Source organism: Prinia subflava, chromosome 1 (assembly GCF_021018805.1).
Source record: "Prinia subflava isolate CZ2003 ecotype Zambia chromosome 1, Cam_Psub_1.2, whole genome shotgun sequence".
Lineage (NCBI taxonomy): Eukaryota > Metazoa > Chordata > Aves > Passeriformes > Cisticolidae > Prinia > Prinia subflava.
The window spans coordinates 137338867-137362596 of NC_086247.1; the positions used below are offsets into that span (position 1 = coordinate 137338867).

Here is a 23730-nt window from a genome sequence, read left to right on the forward strand (position 1 = left end):
ATCTTCTTTCTTGGTAAGCTGCCTCTTGTATTCACTCAGAAAGTCCTTTGGTCTTTACTGACCAATGCCTCTCAGTTTTGTAGTTAGGTTAGCTCTTATTTTGCAAAATGACCCTTCCACTTATTTGATTATTAAAAAATTCCAGCTGTGCTATGATATTGCCAGGCCATGAAGCTATGGTTGAAGCTCCTTTAGAATTTCTGTTTTAAATATATTTCACTCCCATTTGCTTTACAGAGAACTATTTGAAATAATAACTTGGTACCACTTCAGCTTTATAATCTTTTGAGAAGATGTGGACAGGTGATACATTGATCTCTTCATCAGCAACTTGACGGGGATGTAAATGTATTAAAACATAAAGATTGTGAAATATGGGATGGTGCAATGTAAAGTTTGCATTGGGATGAGCTACAAGGGGAATTGAGCGGGGCACTGTCCATTAAACCTTTGAAACAGCACTGTCACCTTCTTGCTTTTTTTCCACAATATTACAAATGTTTTAGAACAGAAAAATCCTCCTTTTGGGGATTAGGGTTTTTGGGGTTTTTTTTTTCTTGTTTGTGTGAAGTCTGCTTGGCTTCATTCAATTATGCTGAGTTTGAAAGAAGAAATTTAGGCAATAATTGCATAGTTGAGGCTTTTCCATTTTGTCCATGATATGAAAATATCTATTATCTGACTGAGAAATACAAGAGTTAGTGAAGGCCAGCATTGCATAAGATGAAACAGGCAAACTTTTCCTCTGGCTGTCTGTCTTGTCAGTGCATGTGCATGGCAAAGAAAATGAGAAGTTAAAAACCAAACTGAAAGGAATCAGAAGCAACAAACACCCGTGAGGCTGTGACTAACATAGCCCTAGAGGTGCTAGATGATATAAGATAGCAAAATCATAAATACCCCATGGATTTTGATTACTGAAACAAAATAATTCAGGAAAGATGCCTGTTTCAGTGATACATTTTTGTTCACGCTAAATTGAAAGCAATCAACTTTATCTAGAAGCATGGAGAAACCATTGCTGTAGTTTCTTTTGGTTATGGGTTGTCCAGTAGTTAGGAAAAATAGGAGCTACAGTGCACATCTTTCTTCACATTTCATTTAAGATAAAATTAAAACTGCTGCACAGACAGGAGCTGTGTACTGAAGCACTTGGCCAATTGAAGAAACTCATTTAGTTTCCTGTAAGTTTTCACAAGAACCTTCAAGTATGGATGGTAGATGTTAAGTGCTGTCAGTGGGATGTGCATTTTGGTAGTAATAATTATGAAAACGTGTCAAGCTGTGAGCAGAGAGTAAGAGTTATCTGGTCACAGCTGAACTGTGAGATGGACAGCCCCTGGAGTTCCTGTTTGGAGAGAGAAGGCAAAGAAAGTGACTCTGGAAATGTCTGTATCAGGTAGGTTCTGTTCTATTCTAATAGAGAAGATCTCTTTTCAAAAGAGATGGAAGGAAGTTTTAGTGAAAAAGGGCCCAAAATATTTGCTTTCACTCACCTAAGAAAAGAAAGGATGGTAAAGATGACATCAAGGTAAAGATAATGGGCTTAGGGAGAGAATGGTTAAGCTGGCTTCAGGAACTGGTGGGTACCTGTACTTAGGGAAAAAAAAGTAAAAATACAAAAAAATACCACGGTAGCTGGCAGAATGCCTTCAACTAGGAGAAACAAAAATGCTCAGCTAAAGTTCAGAGGGTCTAATGTGGTGAGTGGTAAAGACAAGGTTACTCAAGAAATGAGATACAGGAATACTTAGGATATGTCTTTACAAAGTGAGGAAAAATAATGTCCTAGAGAAATACAGAGCAATCTTCTTAACTTTAATTCCCACAAGAGTTCCAGAACAAATTAATAGAAACCACTATAAAACATGCAGAACCCAGTAACATTATAAGTGGTCAATTTGGACTGGACCAAAACAAGTTACATTAGTACAATGTCATCTTTTAACAGGATAATGTGTCTTTTGTAAGGATTTGATATGGTCCCATGTGACATGCTTCTGAGGAAAATGTGGAAATACAGAAATTTCACAAAAACAATAAAACGAATTACCTTTTTTTCACAAAACTGAACTTAGTTCACTTTTAGGATGGGAGAATCTCAAGTGGGCATCTGCTTTTGGTCTGTTTCTGTTCAGTAATAACTTGAGTGATGAAAAAAAGCCCTTATAAAAAGTTGAGGTAGAAACCTAGTTGAATTACAGGCACACTGGGGAATCCCATCAGATTCACAGTTATGAATACCAGAGAAATATTTTTGAATCACAGAAGAGAGATTCCTGCAAAGTACTCCTATCCATAGGAAGAAAAAATGGGACATGCCTGACCAGGCTGTGGTTCTGCAGAAAGGCATTCTCTGTAAAGGGGAGATGATTGTGTCCTGTTCAACTTTTCCCAGCTAAGACAAGATTTCTAAAGGTATTCTGTATGCAGTTTGGGGCAAAATGTGAGACAACCACCAGTGGCAAATTGAAGGCAGTCCAGGTTGAGAAAATGTGGAGTATTTCAAAAGGTTAAAACAATTAATGTTGTACAGCCTAAAACCAAAAAATGGCATATCACAACAGTAGTCTGACAGAGATGGAAAGAGAAAATAATAATTTGTTATCAGATACTGCTAAAAGGAAGGGCAAAAGTAATGCAGTTTTGTTGCAAGCAAAAAGGATTCAGGTTGGATAGCAGGGAAAATGCTCTATCAGGCTAAAGAAACACAGAAACAGACTACTTAGAAAGACTGAAAACTTCCTCAGTGGGAGATTTTTAGGAGCAAGTTAGACATATATCTGTCGTATCTGAAAGTACCAGGTTTCTACACAGTGCATGTGTGGTGGACTAAATGATTTTTTGAGATCCCTTTTACTCCAACAGCAACAACTAAAAATCTTCTGTTCTTACAGCAGTCAGTCTTGAAAGGAAGGTGCAGTCAGCTCAGAGACTGGCAGTGCTCCTTAGGAGAGCTGGTCAGATTATTGATCTGTTTCAAGATACTGATCTTGAAATTCTAAGAACAGGGAAAAAAATAGGGATTAGTGCCTGTGATGCTTTTAACATTCCTATGTGTGATAACATTAAAGCAAGTTTGGACTTTTTCATAAGGATAATTCATGCATGACATAAACTGCGCATATGTGATGTGCTGCCCAGTCATTTATGTCTGAGCAGCCTGTGAACATAGGGAAGGACACAATTGTAGTTGTCCCATTGTTTGCATCCAAGCTACTGAAGTAAGATGAAAGCACCTTGACAACTGCAGGATGCAAGCAAACAGTACCTGACAGCTTAGTACAGATGCATAAGTCAGGAGCAGTTGGATGACTAAAGGCTTTAATGGCCCTAGCAAAAGTAAAACTGATAGTTTTCTTAAAAGGGGAGATGATACTGAACCTTCAGTGGACATCAGAATCGAGAAGAGCTGAAGAGGAGAAATGTCTAACTGGGTCAGGTGAAGAGTGACTAAGGCCTAAAAAGAACATCAGCATGACTGTGATGTGATGGCAATTTTAAGTGACATTTCATGTGTTAGGATCATGCTTTTCTATAATTTTTTTGCTGAAGATAGCTTAGCATACTAACAGCTCAATTACAGTAGCACATGGTTGTGGCAGATGGGTGGGTGGAGAGCTGCATGTCATCCCAGTATGAGTCTTTGCCTTTTGGAGTGCCAGAAAATCACAAGGGAGGAGCCCTTTTCTACTGCTGCAGAAGATTCCCGAGCACCTCTTTTGATACAGCTATGCATGGCCATAAGAGCTACAGCTCTTTAAGGCAGATTTTTATGTTAATCAAGCTTTCTATTAATTTTTTTTTTCCATTGGTTTAGGTATGCAAGATTTCCTACATTCTTCCCCTCTCTTTGTGCTGTCTGAAATCCAGACTAGCAACTGAATATTGTAAAATTAATATATTCTGAATCATATGAAAGTACAGCATGGAGGGGACCTTTGGAAGTTATTTGGTCCAGCCCCTTGCTCAAAGACTATTAACTGAAATGTCACAGATTTGTCTTTTCAATTCAAGTTTGAATATCTCCAAGGATAGATGTAACAAAGACTCACTATGTAATCTCTCCCAGTGCTTAACTGAGTGGGAAAATTTCTCACTTATGTCCAGTAAGAATCTCCTGCCTTACCGTGGGGGGGTTTTGCCTTTCATCCTTTGCTGTGTGAGACTAAGAGGATTCTGTCTCTGTCTTCTCCACCCCATTTTAGGTAGCCTTAAGGCTTCAGTTTACCCTCCTTTTAGTTGCTTGGTTTTGTAGATAATATTTGCATTCTATCAGTGCAGGCACTGAAAAAACTGCCAGTAAGGAAAATACCTCTAAATCACAAGGGGACAGTAGAAGTGACTAATATTAATTTGATGAAAATTGTCCGTGTGCAAAGTTCTGACATTTCTAAATTACTGCCCTGTGGGACAATCACAAATATCTTCCCTTCCTGTGTCTCACCAGCTGGACATTCCAAAAGTCTGTCCCTTGAAGCTGAATATATTCAAAGCTGATTGGGGCCTTCCACCTGATGCAAACCACAAGAAATATTCTGTGTGTGCAAGAGAATGTGTGTGAATATGTGGGGGGTTGTAGTGTGGGAGACAAAATAGAGTTCTGATCCTCTCCTCCCAGGAGAGGTCATGTCTCATGGCAGGTGAAAGGTCACTTGGGTTGGTGATTTGCTTTGAGCTTCAGGGTGAGGAGCAGCCCTGGGGCAGAGCTCACACAGACACAGCTCCTGCTCCATGGCTGTCCCAAGTTCTCTGTGCATTTGTTGTTCTCTGCTCATAGTGCCTGTTGTCAGGGTGTTCTGAGGAGATTTTACCAAATGCTGTGGAGCAAAGGACACAGACTGATCAGCTGTTTGGTCATGTGAGTTCACAATGTTTGCAGCAAAGAAATATCTACCAGCACTTCCCTTCTCTAGATGCCTCACTGGAAACTAGAAAGATCTTTTAAAAAAAATTTCTCTGTTGCCTTTATGATTTCTTGTCATCCAAGCATTTCAGTTGGCTTAATTTGAGCTAAGCAGCTTTGCTAAGAGGCTGCACAGTGTTTTTACTGTGGACAGCATGCTACTACAAAACAACAGATATCATAATTATAAGCCGCAATATTTAACAACACCCCAGGAAACTTTCTGTCTAGCAGTACTGCTAAATAACATTTATCCCATAATCTCTCATTAAAGGATTGTATAAATCAAGGTTATGTGATTTTTTTTTTTATGATTTAGGGTTTTTTAATCCTCTAAGTTTCTATGGACTAGATCTTCATCAACATCCCCAAGGATAGTTTATTTCCTTTCTAATCAAATTCACAAGCCAGCATGGTCCAGCACTGTATTGGGCAGGAGTATTGTAACCCTCTCTAGCTTCTTGTTTTGAGACAGAAGAGCCTGACTCATTAGGAGAGAGACTTTTTGAGGTGTGTATGATACCTCTGGATTGAGTACACATGCAGCTCGATAACCTGAGCCAGGAGAAAGAATCATCATTTCAACTTTCGTTATGTGCAGATTTTAGGGACATGTGGCAGCTTCACCTCCAAAAAATGAACAGTAGAGACAGGAAATTAGAGCAGATACAACATTTTACCATGATGGTAAAAATAGAACAATGTTAATACTAACCTGTGTCATCGTTGTCGTCATCGTCCCCCTCCCACCCACGCAGTGCAGAGCACACACATGCAGTGTCTGCCATAATCTCCTTTTCTAATTGTGGTTGTATTCCAATAATCCCTTTTCCTCCTTATAGCTGCTTGCATTCTAATACCCAGCCTTTTTCCCCTCTTCCTCCTATGCTGGTGGTCTCAGAAATTATTGTCTAATGTTAGCACAGGTCTTTGACACAGAAGTTGCAAAAAATGTTGTCCTGTGTGTGTGCAAGAACCTGTGTCTATAACATCCTCAGCTGAACTCTGTCTGAGCAGCCACCCTGCCTGGGGAGTTGGTGGAGGGTTTCCATGGTGGCAGGGCTGATTTCTGGGTTCTTTATCTCAAGACCTCTTTAGCTGACCTTTTACATACCCAGGCTCAGTTTTTGTTTGGTCTAAAATAATCACAGTTTTAATATCTTACATTACCTGATATTTTAAGTAAGTTTTATCTTACAATGCAGATATTTATTTCATAATAAGGATTTATATCTTATGAGAGTAGTAGAAAAATTAGTTAGAGCAACATGTTAAAGAAAGTGAAAATTAACATTAATGACCCATGCAAATAAATCCTGTATTGGCATTACTGCCAATAAAGAGGGTGGTTTCTGAAGTGCAGTTTCTCCCTTCTTCTGCCTACAAAAAGAATATATTCCTTTCTGCATTGGTTTTCTTCACATTGAATGTGTATACAGCTCTGTAAAGAAATAAGATCCATCTGTAAGAAGCAAAATATAATATGAGGTAATGAAGAAAAATAGTTTGAAGAATATAAGACTATCATACATGTAACGCATTTCATAACTGGTTTGTTACTGGTCAGATAATTTCAGTGCCCTGAGTTCAAGAGCATTAAATTAATCAGACTTGTAATAATCCATTTGGTCTGATTAAATACGTCGGTGATGTGACAAAGTTAAAATGATAGAAACCCTGAAAATAAAATGTCATTGTAAAAAAAAAATAATTATAAGAAGTCAGTGTAGAAGGCAGAGCAGCATGGCTAACGACAGTAAATGAAATCCTGCTTGGGAATCTGATCCTTATCCAGCAAAGCATTTAATCCCATCATTTAAGCATATGAGTTCTTCCCTCTTTAAGCATGCATATTGTCCACTTAGGTAAGGGTGAGGTTAAGTGAGTTCCAAGACTGCTGCCACAGAGCTCAGCCCTGTCACAGAGCCCTTGCTGACCTGAGGGGGGACACATCTTGCAACCAGAGTTACATTTCCAATGGCATTTCTGTGGGTGTTCGTGTGGTGCAAGGGTAGTGCACCCTAGGGTTTTCAAAGGTACTCAGAGAATTATTGTCGTGTTTGGCTACAAAGGGGTAAAAAATGCTTTTTACTGTAAAGTGCAAGTCTTTTTTTTAATTGCAGCACAGAAAAAAAATGTAGGGGTGTAGAAGAACAGGTGAAAAATATACATATACAAAAGAAAATTCTGCAGTTGAAAGGTTTTACTGGTAAATGATGCCCTTGATTTGAACATACTTCAAATGTAGTGCAAGGGAATTATTGCTTTGTGCTGCATTGTTAAAATATCTTACATGGATATTTAGTTTCTTGTGAAAAGCTACTGGATGATGATACTGTATAAGAATTAAAGTTTATTTTAATGTTTTATTGGAAGCAGCTACTCCTTTACAGAGGCAAATGGCTTTTCAATCAATGAGTATTGTCAGGTGCATTATGGATAGTTTAAGGGCTTAAGGGTCGATTTCATCTTTGCAGACAAGTAACTCCTACAGTAGTAGGTACTCACTAAAGTTACAGTCTTGCTTCTTCCAGCAGAAAAATTGCAGCTCTGCATCTGGAACAAGGAGCTGACAGGGTTGATGCAAGAAGGGCTATAATTAGTCTTACACCCACAGCACACCTTGTTTCAGTGGGAGCCCTTTCTTTCCATAGTGCTATCATCATATTCCACAATGTCTTCTGTATCACAGCTCCCTATGCTAGGAATTACGTGCTGCTTGGCAAAAAGGGCAGCTTTACCCTTGGTAGGTTTCATGTGTGGGAAATTTCTCTGCTGCCTCTCTTCTGGTGCCTTAAATCCATTTTTTACTGTACATAGCTTTTGTACCTGAGAATTGATGTTGTAATAATCTGCATTGGTGGTGAGTTCCACATGATAAATATGAGAAGCAATTAGTATGCCCCACAAAACATGCCTTCACAGCTAATTTATTGCACTGTAATCCACTTCTGTTTCAGTGAAAAGCAATCATGGATATAGGAAAACAAAGAGATACACTACTATACTTGTGTTTGGACAAGAAGATTTAAATGCAGAAAGTAGTAAAAAATAACTGGCAAAAATTGCTGTGTATGTTGTTTGTATAAATGGTAGACTGAAGGACAAATTTGTGGTTTTGTCAGTTGTCTCTTTTGTCTCTACAGATACAAAAAAATACTGAAAATGAAAACCAGGGGGCTACTCCAACACTCCTTAATTCCTTTTTATATTCCCCTTCTGTTTTGTAGCTGTGCAATGGTGGATCTGTGACTGATCTTGTGAAAGGATTTCTGAAGAGAGGTGAAAGGATGAATGAACTGATAATTGCTTACATTTTACGTGAAGCTCTGATGGTAAGATAAGCTTTCAATGAAAGGACAGTCAATATTCTGCTCATACTTTTTTCTTTAAATGAATGAAGATCGTGTCTCCACTAACACAGCTCACTATCTTGTATTATAGCAATGTTTAATGAAATCAAGGCAATGTGTAATTAGGATGGTTCTGTTTAAGCAAGCAGGGTAAATAGCAGTTAATCTGTTCATTTCACTGTTAAGAGAATGAAAATTGATTTCTGAACATTGATCAGTTTTCCTATTAACTACAGTTCACCCTTTTCTTTTAGCAGAAATAGCATTAAAATACTGTTCAGCTTCCTATGTCTGGATCCAAATCATTTTTATAGTAAAGTTATCCACATATCTGGCAAATTCAAACCCTGCTAAAAGAACTTTGTTTTGCTCATTAGGATCAAGTGTCTTTATTTATCATTTTCTTATGACTGAAATTTTACCTTCTCCAGTAGAATTTAGGTTTTAGTAGTTTTCTTTGAGTTTATGCTCTAAAGGTATTATATGTGGTTTTATAGTGATATTTTTCTGCTTTCATCTTAAAATTTCGATTTGTCATAAAGTGGGGCAATTAAAGAATATTTTTCCATGTTATATGGCAAGTGGTTTTGTGGTAAGAATGACATCCTGATGGTTTTGGATTAAAGAAAAAAGTGTTCCACTACCTTGTTTTTTCTGAAAATGTAATACAGAGGACAGAGCTGTTGTTAAAAGTTCATGTTTACATCTCACCTTCCAGGGACTTCAGCACTTGCACGAAAACAAAACTATCCACCGTGATATTAAGGGAAATAATATCCTTTTGACCACTGAAGGAGGAGTCAAGCTTGTGGATTTTGGTATGTTATGTTTACTTACTTATATATACAATGTTTTACACCTGAAGTATGGAAAATAGAATAGAGTAAATATTAAGTGTGTTCATTTTTTTGTTATGTTTTTGGGTTCTTCATTAAAAATTACTTGGATAACCAAAGTTACTCTTTTTAACTTGATAGAAACATTAGGAATTTTAGTACTGCTATTTCAGTAGCATAGATAAAAACCTGAAATTATAATATGGTGGTGGCAAGTGCCAAATGCTTTGAGGCACAGAGTAAGTGAAATGGCAAAGTGAGTAAATAGGATCCAAAATAAGGTTGGTGTTTCATTCCTCCAGGAACCATACACTGGTTCAGTGAAATTAGGACCTGATAGGAAAAAGCTTCTTGTTTTATATGAGAGCATTTAAAACTTACTAGATGTTGTAAAGAGTGGGAGAGCTCCACCTCAGATGCATATACTTCCTTTATTTGATTTAAAACAAAACAAGAGATACTTGAAGGCAGTAGAGGGGGAAATATTATATAGGCAATCCCCACTTTCTAAAGTTTGGGAAGACAGATTTTGGCAAATATAAATCTAAGAATTGGCATTAAAAGGGTCAATTGAAGCCTGTTGGGCCTAAAAGGATTCTTGAATGCTCCCATCCTTGGTGTCACCACTGAAAGAGAAGAGGAGAGACATGGGTGAGTGGATGCAGCCTGTTATTTATCAACCTTACCACAGTCATTTACCTAAGAGGTTATTGACTCTTGTTTCATATGAGGGGTATAAAAACTTTTGCCTAAAGGTCATTTGCCTGAAAGGTTATTGACTCTTGTTTCATATGAGGGGTATAAAAACTTGCAGTGCTTCTTGTTATGAACAATTATCTTGGAGTAGAACACTGCCTTCTTATGTTAAAAGTGAATTTATTGGTCACTATTTCACAGTAGAGCAGACAACTGTAAATAAATGTAATTCAGCAGGTAGAAGATCTTTGTTTTTCCTTTGCCCTCCTGCTTTGTTAATGATTTAACTGATTCAATTGACACATAACAATTGTTTAAACTAGTCATGGGATTTTAACTCTCTTTAGTATAGTATCTTCTGGCCAGTAGATTGTATTTATGGAACTCTCATGATTTCACACAGAAATTCCCAACAGCTGTTAGGATTAGCAATTCTTCTGAAATGTCATGTATTTGTTTTATATTCCTCAGATTAAATCTTCCATTGAAAAATCTTCATGCAATCTGCATTTCTTTAATCTAAATCATCTGCAATATGCTTACTAGTATTTTCTGATAGTGTGGAAGTTTATTGTGAGGCCAAAATAGCATTTTTGCCCACAAGCTTTTAATTTGTTGTGCAAAAAAAATTTAAGGTGCTGAAGGCAATTAGAGGATCAATGCTTCTGAAAATTGAATCATTTATGCAGATATCAAAACTTACAAGCTGTAGGGATGAAGACTTGAATTCTTTATTCCCCAGTTACTGCAATATCCTGATAAGGCTATAATTGAAAAATAATCTTAAATTCTTGTGGGAAAATTGTGATGCCAAAATACAGGTTAGAACATGCACAATAAACAAATATACACACACAGTTTTGTGGGCTCAAAAGGGGCCTGTCATAGCTGCAGTCTGTCCTCTCAGAGGAATATACGAATGGCACTTTGACTTAGGAATAGATTGATATTTTCCCTGGCTTCCCCCCACCTCCCCAGGAAGAAAAACAATCTGAAGCCAATAATGAATAGCTTCAGATGGAACAAATTTATAGTCTTCATAAAATCATCATGGAAGATGTGCCATTCACCATTCAGGCTGCTGCTTAAGGTATTCAGCTGGATTTGTAGGATTTGTGTCTTCTACTTAAGGGGATTTAATCCCACATTAATCAGATTCCAAGATGATTTTTTAGCCAGGAATGTGAGTTGATGAAAATCTCTCATGTTGGCTTTGCTACAGACCGTTGTACATAAACATTTATTGGATCAGGGACTTAAATTCAGCCATCTTTTATTATACAAGCCTCTAAAATTGACAGGCTTCAGAGTAAGATAGACATGGAGGTACAGTGTCCTTTTCACCCAGTAAATACTCAGAGGAAGCAAATTTTTTTTGGTTTAGGCTGAACCAATTATTACATGGGGCCAAAAAAACTGCAGAAAATCCCAGCCCAAATAATCACATCACCCTTTCTAGCATGCACACAGCTTTTCTGTGTGGAGAGGGAACAGAGGCAGGGAACCAAGGACTCCTTCAGCCACCAAACACACATGACCAAGGAAGTGAGCCCTTCCCAAGATAGCTTGATCTGCACCATCCTCCTGCATGCTGGATGCTGATGAGATGTTCCTGAAGAAGCCTTTGCTGTCTTCCCCCAGTACTATTTGTGGTGGTTTTCTTCTAAACATAAACCCTGTGTCTGAAAGATGGGGTTATGACATGCCTTATGGAACACAAAACTAGAAAAAGACCTCTTCTCAGTCTGCATATGTTGTGCAATCATTTCACTTGTGCTTTTTTTGTCCTTTTTTAAAGTACACTTAGGAACATTTTAAGAGTCATAAGTGAAAAAACAGTTAACTTCTAGTGAATTAAATCACGTTTGAAAATGGCTTTTTTTTCCCTTCATTGCTTTTGTACTCTTTTAACTTGGTGTATAGTGTTCTGCCATGGTGAGTCCTTCCTTGCACAGCAGTACAAACTTCTCAGAAGCTTCATTTTGTAACCCAGTTTATACACGTTGCTTTGTGGTCATTGTATCACAGGTATTTATGTATGTTGGGACCATGGTTTCTGAACACTGCAGTCTGTAATGGACAACCTTCACAACACCCTTATGGAGGAGTAAATTACTTTAATTCTCAGTTAACAGCTGGGTATCTGAAACTTTGAGAGACTGAGTTGCTTGAGTTGACACAGATAATGTAGGGAAAAGCTCTTCCAAAATCCAGGCTAACTCTCTGAACTGTTTGCCTTTCTAGAGGTACTGACAGTTAAAGACAGACTTTGAAAGAATACCACAGCCCCACAGCCATGCCTCACTCAGATTGCTTTGAAGAGTGAAATTTTTGCTTTCCCTCAAATTTCTGCTGTAATATCACTTAATCAATCCAGTAATATTCTCATGTCTAAGAAACACCCAATCCCAATATAGATCTATGATTAAATCAGATCAAATACCTAGAAGAAATTTGGAGAGAAGCTCTTTGCAAGAGCATGTGGGGACAGGACAAGGAAGAATGGCTTCAAGCTGAAAAAGAGTAAGTTTAGAGTAGGTATTAGAAAAAAAAATCTTTGCAGTGAGGGTGGTGAGGCTCTAGAGCAGTTTGCCCAAAGAAGTTGTGGATGCCACATCCCTGGAAATGTTCAGGGCCAGGTTGGATGAGCCTCTGAGAAACCTGGTCTAGTGACCAACGTCCCTGCCCTCGGCAGATGAGTTTGAACTAGATGATCTTTAAGGTCCTTGCACCCCAGGCCATTCTATGATTCTGTAAGATCCCACAGCAATGCTTCTGGAGCTCAATTGCTTATCAACAAGCTGTCAGATAAAGTTTTAGTTTAAACTGTCCAAGCCACGAAAATTTTGAAATACTGTTACCAGGGATGCATCCTCTGGCCTTGCATCCATCCAGTATGATAATTTAGAGCATCAGAAATAAGCAAAATAATCTTTATTTTCTACAGATGATGAGTAGCAGCCAAAGGAATCTACTCTGAGAATGTCCCCTGATCACAGATTCAGTCTATAAAGTCATCGAACTTCTAAATATGTTAATAGTACATATTTTCCTTGTAAGGGAAGAAGGCTGACAGCAGTTTCACTACCTGAACATTTGTGGGAATTAGCTGCTAAGCTGTTCTGATAGAAAAGCTTTGGGGCAGGATGTTCTGCCTAGAATTGCAGCAATTAGGCTCCAAGCAAGGAATGTCCTCTACCACATCATATAGTTGCATTATATTCACATATAGCTGCTATGTTTTCAGTGTAAGATACAGATTTGATAGAAAAATATACATTTTCATTAAATCCCCTGTAGCAATTTAAAGGGTGACTGCTATGTAATCTGTTGTATAAAAAGAACAGGAGGCAAATTAGGTGTGAATTAAATTCCTGTTTGATAAATATTCCTAATTATATTCGCAGTTTCTTATTACTGTTCTGTGAAGAAAGTCTTTTACATCTGTTTTAGAACTCTGGTTGCACACAATGGATTGATGTTAAAAAGACAGATTTCAAATGAAATTTTAGCCTCTAAAGGTGCAGAAAATTAATGTAATGAAATTTAAAGAAATTAATTTAATGCCAGATACCTTTAGAAAGTCATGTGACAAATTTATCTGCAGCCTTTGCTCCCTAAATATCTATCAGTGTCTGATCTTTTTTCATCAGTTAAGAACTGGCCTGAAGCCACTTGAACACATAGCACACCTCATCTGTAGCAAAAATTCATATATTCATCTGCATCTTATAACGTGCAATCAATTTCATGGGATACTGGGGGTGTAACATCTGCTTCTGCTGACAAATATTTGCTTCATTGAATAGTCCCTCAATTCAGTTTCTTTTCTTGAAATCAGGATGCTGCACAGCACCTTTCATGTATTAATATCAATCTAAGACACATTTCTATAATGTGCTGTTTCAAAATGGGAGAAAAGAAATTTAGCTTTATTATTATTGTTGTTGTTATTACTTTAGCTTTGGTCTGAAAAAGTCCACGTGACATTGCATTGTGAAAGATTTGAAATTATTTCTGAAATCCCCTGCCATTTCAGTGCATCTGGGAGCTTGAAAGTCAGAGCTTTTTTGCTTTTTTTTTTTTTTTTCTCAAAGAGGATCCTAGAGGACACAACTCCCTATCAGCAAACTAGACAAGTTTGCTGATAGGGAGTCTCAGAAGCCATGGATGAAAGAACCATTTTCCCACTAAAAGCTTTGAAACAGCTAGGGTCACGTGGCAAAGTGATTCTTTTAGCTAAAAGGAGGAGACTGTAATGCTGATGGAAAATTTATCTTTAGCTGTATTTTTGAGAGTTGACCTTTAGGCTGATAGTCTTTACCAAGAGCACAGGTAGCTCATACTTCTTCAGGACTATTGAAACCTGCTCTCCCAGACTGGAAATATCTCAGGATGAGTAGCTGTTGCCTTGGAAATGTCCAGAAAGAAATATAAATTATACTCCCCCACTTAAAAAATGCATATTTTTCCAGCAGCACTGTTGCTTTTTGAAGGCCATGCCTGTCTATGGATCAAGTATATTTTCATACCACATGTAATTAGACTTTTGCTGTTATTACCAGGAAAGGTCATTGGGGAAAAAGTCAGACATTTAGATGGATATTAGAAATATTCAAGTACCCATAAGGAAAATAAAATGTGGGGGGACTCATTAAATCTTTAGAATTCAAGCCTACTTCTAGCTACAAGAGATCCCATGATCTCTCATAGTTTGCCCAATAATGTAACTGTGGGGAAGGGGGTATTGGAAAGTGTTGGCACTGCCCATTTTCAGATGCTTCTTAGGTGTTTTGCTAATAGTACCTAAAACTCTGCCAGTAGAGGCTCTGGATAAGCAATACATAGGAAAGATCTGTGTTTTTTAAACGTAAAGCAGCTTCCAGTGGAAAACATGGAAAAAAGGTAATGCAATCTCACTGCTGCTGGCAGACGGTGGAAAAATACAAGCTGTGTTACTGCAGTAAATAGAATAATGGCTTAAAGTGTTCCTTTCACACTGAGGATAAATAGGTTGCATAATTAAAATACATACTGTAATATTAATGGAATACATAGTGAAGGTAGGGTGATTTTTGTACTTTATGCTTAATTTGCATTTTTCTGCTTGTGTGTCAGTGTTGGATGTAAAAGTTGTGTGTGAGTATTTTCTTGGCATTTCAAATGCAGTTTCAGATATCCCACTTTGCATATAGCTAACACAGTTTTATCTTGGACAGTAGCCAGGGTCAGCTAGAGATTTAACCTGAGTACAACTCATTGGGGAAAAAATTGACTGGGGAAGGGAATATGTATTGCTCTCTTTAGACATACTGATATTGCTTTATTTAATGCTTGAACTATTGCTGCTATGTCATTTGGAAACTGCAGATAGACAGAGGTCAGCTTTTGTGTTTGGAGTGAAATTGGGTTGTTATTTTGCTATGAAGAGAATGATCATTCTTCCTTTAAAACCGTTTGAAGTCTTTCAAAGCTAAGAAGAAAAGAAATCTTAATACTGGCATCACTAGATAGTCTTATTATTATTATTCAAAATTGCAATTTGGTGAAACTAGTCAATGGCAAGACACTGTTTTCATAGCATATTTATAAATTCATTCTGTGTTTACTTTAAAATGTATACATAATTTCATTTGGGCAATACTAAATGCAAGTATTAATTTCATAATTCAATTGAGTTATAAAAATAAATTTATTGGGGTTTTTTTCTCTAGAAAGAGTAATTCTGCCAACTTTCTCTCTTGTGTCTCAGTAGTGGTGTACCACTCTTCCTTACAAATTATGGATTATTTAGTAGTGCTTTACCACTACTAATGATCAATAACAATTGATCAACATGAGGTAGAATGCACAGGTGTTTTTGTTCCATTGTTCCATGATATTTATGCCTATTCTGACACAGAAATACAGGCCAAAATGTTTAAAATTCTGTGGATGTGCTAAACAGGTTGAGTTTTTGAAGTGTATCTGAGCCAGCAGCTGCTGTAATGCCAAAGGAGGAGAAGTAAAGTCAGTTACACTGTACAGCATGTCCAAAATAATGGGGATGGTCTCCATGGAATAATGAGTCTGTGGTACAACTGCATCGTGATAATTCCATCTCTTTAATTGTTCACCTCTCCTGGTTTTCTGATGCATGAGGGAGCTTTCTGCTGGTCTTGTGGGGAAAAAAGCAACTGAAATCTCTGGTCAGAGGTTGGGCAGGGAACCACGGGGCTGGGCGTCTCCCTTTTACTGTGACACTTCACCACCTCTTGTGTTGTCTTGCTGTGACACAGTGCTTTGGCCATTCCTGGCATGACCTAAATGGCCACAATTAGCCTTGTTAGCTGCAGTTTGTTGGCTGATCACAGCTCAGGCTGGTGAGAGTCTGGGCCATGTGGCATTGCAGGGGCCAAGAGGGCTCCCAAGGACTGTGCTTAGGTTCCACGTGGCACAGGTCGGGCTGCAGCGGAGGGAGTCTAGAGCCACCTGGTGCTCAGAGAATAGGTTGAGAAGTCAGTTGTGAAGTTTGAATGTTGGTGCATTTCAGTCTCTGTCCCTTTTAATATATATCATCATCCCCAGCTTTTCATGTCCTGCTGACATTGGAGAGGAGCTCAGCATGACCTTGACTAGTGTTCCAAATTTTTGTAGATTATGTATTCTGGAGTAGTTAGCATATCCTGGTGTGTCCTTTTGTGCTTGCCCTGCATTAGCTATTAATGCTGTCTGAATCATTCTGCAAAAATGAAACAATTAATTAAAATAATTTAATTTGAAAGTATTCAAAAATAAAATACTTTTCGTTCTGCCCTTAGCTTACTTTAAGCAATGAGTCATAGCAAGACTTGTATTTGTCTTAGTCATTCTAGCATGCATCCATAATAAAGCTATCTGCTTCACTGGTTCAGATCAAAACCAGGCTGTTATTGTGTTGTCATTTCTGCATACCATCTAGCATGACATTCATATGTTGCTGCTAAAATGCATCCATGGGGAGACATGGCAGAAGCCAATAAAAGACTTTGAAGAAAGCTTTCTTCATGAGCAGCTTGTCAAACTGCTTTGAACCCAATCAAAGTAATAATTCCAAATTTTTCAACCCAGAGTTAGCAGGGATAAGATGGATTGCACTGACTTGATCTGTGGAGCTTTTTCATTGTTGAATGTTTAAGTCTTTGTTGAAGGCTTAGTTCTGAAAATTTTTGGGAGGAGCCATGTCTGAATGAAAACCTTTGTACTGTCCAGTAACAAAAAACAGAAATCATGTGGCCAAATGCTATATCCAGGATAAGCTGTTCACTTGGTCTTTCAAATATTTTCTTCTATTAATTCACATAAAGATGTCACTGGTGGCTTAAGCATTAAAGAAGCTTGACACTGAAAGCTGGTGTCATATGCCAGAGACACATGAAGTGAGAAAACAGCCCTTTATGGCCAGCAAACTTCCACTTAGTTTTGTCATGCGTCACAAAACAGTCATCTCTTGAGGTTATTAGAAACTCTCTGGTCTCCTCTGTGTATGCTAAACCCCATTCATTTTTTAACCTGAAAATTGACCCCAGTGACTTATTTATACTGGAGTATTCCAGTCCCAAGGTATTTTAAATATTCTGTTCCATCAGCATAGGTGTTGCCAGCATTATCATAACAGATTATCATAACAGGAAAACCGTGTCATAGAACAATGAGAAAAATCTCCAGAGTTTTGCCAGTTATACAGGCGGAAAAGTCATCCTTTTTGGGTGTCAAAGCAGCTGTCAGTTTGAAATCTAACATATAAGGAAGGCAGCATCTGAGAAGCAGGAATTTCTTCACCATCGTACTGCACCAGATTGTCTGTAGCTGTACAAGACCCTGAGGCTCTAGAGAAGAGTAGTTCTCCTATCCAAGTACAGCTGGCCAATTGTGCAGCAGGACAGCAAATGTTCCTGTGCATCCCTTTCAGGAACCAGCTGAAGCCCCGAAGCATGAGATTTGATTAGAATCACTGGTGGTGTGATGCACTGAACTGGCAGGAGCATGGGGAGGGGAGTCTGTGGCCACCCATTCTACTGGAGGCCCAGCCTGGAAAATGGAAGATCTTGCATTTAGTAAAGAAAGAAGTTCTATTAAACCCTTTTATTTAAAAAAAGATTATATACCTCGCAAAGGTAGTGAACGTTCTGCCTTTTTTTCTTAGGGCACTGTTTGTAATTTTATTATCAGTATATACCTTTTAATGATTCTGTATTAGATTTAGGATTTTAATTTTTTCCTTGTATGTTTAAAAATATATTTCCTTTGTCTTGATGCCTCGTGGTGAGTTTACCATGAAAGCCACTGGACTTTCATTTCTTTAACATCTATTTATATTTAATACACTCTGTATTTGATAGTATAGATTAACTTTTTTATCCCCTTTTACTCCATGGCTCTTGGTTTTGTAGTAAATGGCCATGGATTTTTCATCTCCCAGGCAGTTTATAAATATGGTCTTCTTGGATACTAAGCTTTTGATCTTTTGGGGCCTTTTGGTTATCTTTTGGATATGTCTGTTTCAGTTAAAAATTTGCATCCACAGTGTATGTTTTCCTGAGGGTTTGGGAAACTGTAGTTTTCAACACTAAAACACTATGTAGACCAAAATAATTCAGAAAGATGGAGAATGTGGATAAAGGATGTGGAAAAGGTAGAGGCACTGAGTCTTTTCTTTGCCACTTTGTCTTGAGTTGTAGATCTTGACCCCCAGATCCCTAAGACCATTGGGGAAGTCTGGAGCAAGGCAAATGTACCTTCAGTAAAGGGGGATCAGGTTAGCGGGCATTTAGAAGAATTGGTGGACACAAGTTGTGGGGCCTGTTGGGATGCACCCAAGAGTGCTGAGGGAACTGGCTGATGTCATTGCAAGATCACTGCCAATAATCTTTGAAACATCTTGGAGAAGATTCCTGAAGCATAGAAGAAAATTATTTGCATTCCAGTCTCCCAAGAAAGTCAGGAAGGAGGTTTCAGAGAACTACAGTCTGGTGAGACCCACATATGATCTCCATCACAGAAGGTGATGGAGCCAATAAACCTGGAAATAATTTCTAAACATATGGCAGACAAGAAAGTGACTGGGAGGAGATAGCATGGATTTATGAAAAGCAAGTCATGCTTCCTCATAACGTAACACCTTTCAACATAAAATGCTGCTGAAAATGCTAATATTTTTTGACTCATCATTTCAACTTTGTTTCCTATTTCTTTATTTCCATCTTATAGGTCAGAACCTGATTTTTGGTTCTCGACTTAATTTTGGCCCTTATCACTGAGCAGAACTTCTCAAGCAGGCTGTTCTCACAACAGCTCATGCAAGAAAACTGTATAGCCTCTGTGCTCTTTTCATTTAAAAGTTTACTTTTGGGGTCCGTTTATAATCCATAAGGAATTTTGAATATTGACATTGTTTCAAAAAGGTTCTGAAACATTTCTTGTAGAGTCATCAAACCAACCATTTGTGTCCTTATGGTCTGTTACTAACATTTTCTATTACATGTCTTTATCCTTTCTATTCATGATAAGTAATTAAACCTGGGAGAAGCTCTTTGATCTCCTTTTACAGTCTTAGTGGGGATGTCACTATACATGGTTGCGTGTAGTTACATATCTGGTGTGTTGTGATGTTTGCCATTTGGAGTACCAGAATTGCCTTGGTTTAATATTGTTCTTTCCCTGTTGTCTTTTGTCATTTTGTAGTATGAAGGAATTGCATGACTGAGGTTTTTCTTAGGATTTTGTATGCATTTCAGCTGAGCTGTCTGAAATGTTCTGTCTGGATATGTATAATTACACCAATACAACCTGAAATAAGTGAACAAAGAAATCAGTATCAAGGGTATCAGCAATTACAGAGGAATTGAGTTATAGCTCCACCACTGTTGTGAGGGAAGTAGCTGCTTCCCTTTCTGCATCCTGACAGGAATAATGGCTTCTTCCCAGTGAAGCTTAAGGTGCTGAAGGAAAATCTGGGACCATTAGGACCTGTTGCCTCCAGATCTACTAAAAAAGGTGGAATTGGGTAATTTACAAAAAACTGACTTCACACCTTTGGGCAAAGAGATGAGGAAGGAGAGGCCACTTTTTGCATCATACAGCATGGAACAAGAATTGCAAAATATACCTGCCAGAGAGGTTAAGGGGAATGCAGTGTGAAACACTGTTGCTGTTTTATATCTCTTTCCCTAGGAGATTAAAAAAAGATTGGTAAATAATTCAAAGTGTTTTGGCCTGTTTAGATCTGCAGGATTAACAGTGTGAGCCATTTTCAGTCCAGACACTACCTTGAGGAATGATGGAGTTAAATTTTTTTAATCTACAGAAGTCACAATGAGGATGCTTTGGTAGTGAAGGGTACACTGAAGGCACAAATATAGAAGGAAAAAATAGCTGAAGGAGTGTAAGCCCCTGGGGGTAAGGTCAAGGTTGTTATGGATGATTCCAGTCTCCCTGCTGTGTGTCAGGCTTGAGAATAGTACAATTTACTAGGGCTCACCATTCCCTCGCTAACATCAGCCACCAAAACAGGCATTCTTCTGTCACAGGACATCATCCTAAAGGGATGTTGTACAGCCTCCCAGTTTAGGTCAGAATGTTGTCTGCTCAGACTGGGCACTATGAGACAAGTCTTTCCTAATAATAGGGAACTAATTTCTACCTTGTTTTTCTTTTATTGAGAGCTAAGGTCAGAAGTAGATGGCTTTACTTGCAAGGTAATTTCAATATGCCTGTTTTCACAATGAAAACATTGAATAATACTCATAGTGTAAATGTCCTGATTTTCAGTTATTATTAGTAAAATGATGCCTGGACAAATAAGAAGAAATGTAGCTATAATATTTTCTTTTTGGTGCGCTTTGGTACTATTAATGCACATATTTATAAAGCTCTTAACTTTCGTAAGAGAAAATAATTCATATGTAATGAAATACCATTTTATGACATATCTTAGATTTTCTCAGGATAATATTTGGCTCATTTTGCAACAAAGCGGTAGTAAATGGGGAGGGGAGGAGCAAGATGGTTTTGTTTGAAAATATGTGAGTTAAAAAAAGTGGCCAGCTATATGCTTGATTGGTTACTGAAATGCTGGAAGAAATGTTACTAAGTGTGGAATTACATCATCTTTCCTCTATAGACAGAAAAAGCCCAAGGAAATATCATTTGTCATAAGACCTACACTGCATAATCTAAAATGCCATTTTAATGCTGAGAGCGAAAGGATTAAAAAAAACCAACCAAACAAAAAGCACACAAAACCCCCAAGAGCCTAAAGAAAGTGGTGAACAATTCAAATTAAATCAGTTTTCTACTGAAATAAGAGTGAGGAGGAAAAAATCTGAAGTTCATTTAATAATTACAGTTTGAAGAAGGAAAAAACCCAAGTATGCATAGACAGAGAAGATTGAACACATTAATGTACTTTCTATATTTTGTTCCTTATCTCTACAGAAAGTTATGATTATTTATAAAATCTGACATTGGAATCATAAAAACATAGTCAGTGCCTTTCTTTGCCTGCAGATCTGAATCTCATTTCCTTGTCCAAGACTGCAAAAAAAGAGCTTTGCTCAGGGGACTCCCACAACATGGGGGAAGGGAGAGTAGCCTCAGCTCCCTCTGAAATCAGGGATCTCACATAAGAATGTCTGTTGGCACCCCTGCAGTGGTTTCAGAGCTGAGGTGATGTGTGGTCACTACATGTCATGTTTTTCTGAGAGCTCAGAACAGCCTCAGACTCCGTGAGCCGGAAGCTGGACCTCCGACAACTCCTTGAGATGGCAAAAACAAAGCCCTGGCTTGGCTGAGTTGAAGTAGGATTGATGGACTTTGTGCTAAGACTTACATTGTCCTGCTTTCCATGATGCATAACACTGTGTGTTGGACTTTGTGCAGTCATAAAGAGAGAAAAAGATCGAGCTTTCTCAAGGCTGGTTTAGACTAGAGAGAGGCAGCCACAGTGGTTCATTTATCTCAAAGGAACAGGCAGGGTGTTCCTTGCAGGCTTGATTTTCAGATGTGGCATGGATTTCTGTGAGAGCCATATGCAGATATTTAGTGAATCAAACCTGAACACGTAGCTTTAGAATGAAAAAACAGATCAAGCTTTCTATGGTTTATTACCTACAGTGAAAGAAACCCCAAACAATCAAACTCTATCCAGACAGAAGTTTAGTTAACATTTCCATTGGATAGTTAATGTGAATTGCTCTTGTTATGAAATGTCTGCAGGCTTTTCAGGAAGAAAAGGTCAATTTTCCGACCAGACAGTACATGGTCTGTCCAGTTGAAAGTGGACAGTGGTGCTCACTGGAGCTTCATGTGTTTCAGAACAATGAAATGGAGCTCACAGAGTGAAACGGAGTCGTTTTACATTTTAAAGAAAAAGCAGATGTATGTATGGAGGCAAAATTAGAGAGCTCCAGTGTCAGTCAGACCAAGGCTGGAGCATGTATATGTAGAGCACAGGGCCTTTCTGGCCATCCATGGCATCAGCTGTTCAGAATATGCCTCTGGTGGACCTCAGTGTTAGCTGTTACTCAGATCCATAATAGGTTAGGACTTACTAGCTGAAGGGCTGTTTTTCTCCATGTGTGGACTTCACCCTTATTTGTGACTCATAAATCCATAATAGTTTAGGGCATGCTGGCTGAGGGGCTGGTTTTTTCCATGTGTTGTACTGTCCCCTATGCATGCACTAGAGCTATTTCCAACTGGTACATCCTTGTTTTTTAAGGAAGGAAATTGGTGGCAGGCTGCTCAGAATTGTTCTGTAACCGACTCAAATTTCAAATATTTCATTGTCTTCTAACTCAAAACTGCAAGGAATCTTTGATCTTCAGAGTTCACTTTCCAACACTTGGCCTGAAATAGTTAATTCCGTAAACTACAGCTCAGATTGCAAAGCTGATTTACAGGATTGTTGCTTTGAGAATGTGCTTTGAGCATGGAGAGACTACTGCTTTTGTAAGAATTTTTGAGCTTTCATTGTTTTGTTGTTTCTTTTCAATGGCAGAGCAGTTAACAGATGAGAATAGGTATCTTTTACAGTGCTAACATGAAATATATATATATGTGCATACATAGATATGTATATATATATATAAAATGAAACAGAGGGTTAGTGTCAGTGCTGAGCATTAGAAGCTGTGGAAGGTACAGTATTTTTCCATCCTCCCTAAGATATTTTACTGCTCTCTTGAAATGGGATATAGAAAAACTTTAATTAACCAGTCAAAATATATGGAGTCAGATTACTAATCAAATGCTCATTTGGGACTAAGTCCCTGTCCTGTGAAGCCACTGGAAACAAGGATGTGGAGAACCATTCAGGACTGGGCCTCTGTTTCCAGAGAACTGGAAAGATGTGTTTGAGATTCACCTGCACAGGGAGTTATAGCACGACAAGAGGAGGATGTCACCCTTCAGAAGGTCTGTCTTGGATGGAAACAGCCTCTGATGCTAGCCCCCTCTCGTTCTTCCAGGTGTGTCTGCTCAGCTGACCAGCACTCGTCTCCGTCGGAACACCTCCGTGGGCACCCCATTCTGGATGGCTCCAGAGGTCTGGTTTCAAAACATTTTGTCACTGGTACTCGAGCTGCTCTATTCTGCATTTCTGCTCTTTCCTGCATTTCTGCTCTTTGTTTTTCTTCTTAGTCCTTTCACCAGACGAAACAGTGACATCCTTTTAAAAGTGTTTTAAAACTTTCTGTCTTACATGTTTGCAAGAATTAAGTTAAAATAAGGTTTATTTTTGAAATTAGAAGATTAGAGACAGGGAGCAAGACACTGAAATGCTTACTAAAATGTTGAAGAGTATAGAATATATGAAATCACCTATTGATACTGTCCAGCCTTTCAAGCTCTGAAACTATAGATATCTGCCCATGGGTGGAAGGAGCCCAGATTGGTACTGTGACACATTATAGCTTCTATT

General features: G+C 38.2%; 1 protein-coding gene across 2 annotated transcripts in view; it reads left to right on the forward strand.

Moving 5' to 3' along the window:
- MYO3A (myosin IIIA) overlaps positions 1–23730 on the forward strand; it is a 114751-nt gene that overhangs the window by 22881 nt on the left and 68140 nt on the right. For both annotated transcript variants that reach the window (XM_063414027.1, XM_063414037.1), the window contains exons 4-6: positions 8137–8241; positions 8978–9077; positions 23279–23355. In XM_063414027.1, coding sequence (XP_063270097.1) covers positions 8137–8241; positions 8978–9077; positions 23279–23355 — 282 coding nt within the window. The remainder of the gene's footprint in view (positions 1–8136; positions 8242–8977; positions 9078–23278; positions 23356–23730) is intronic.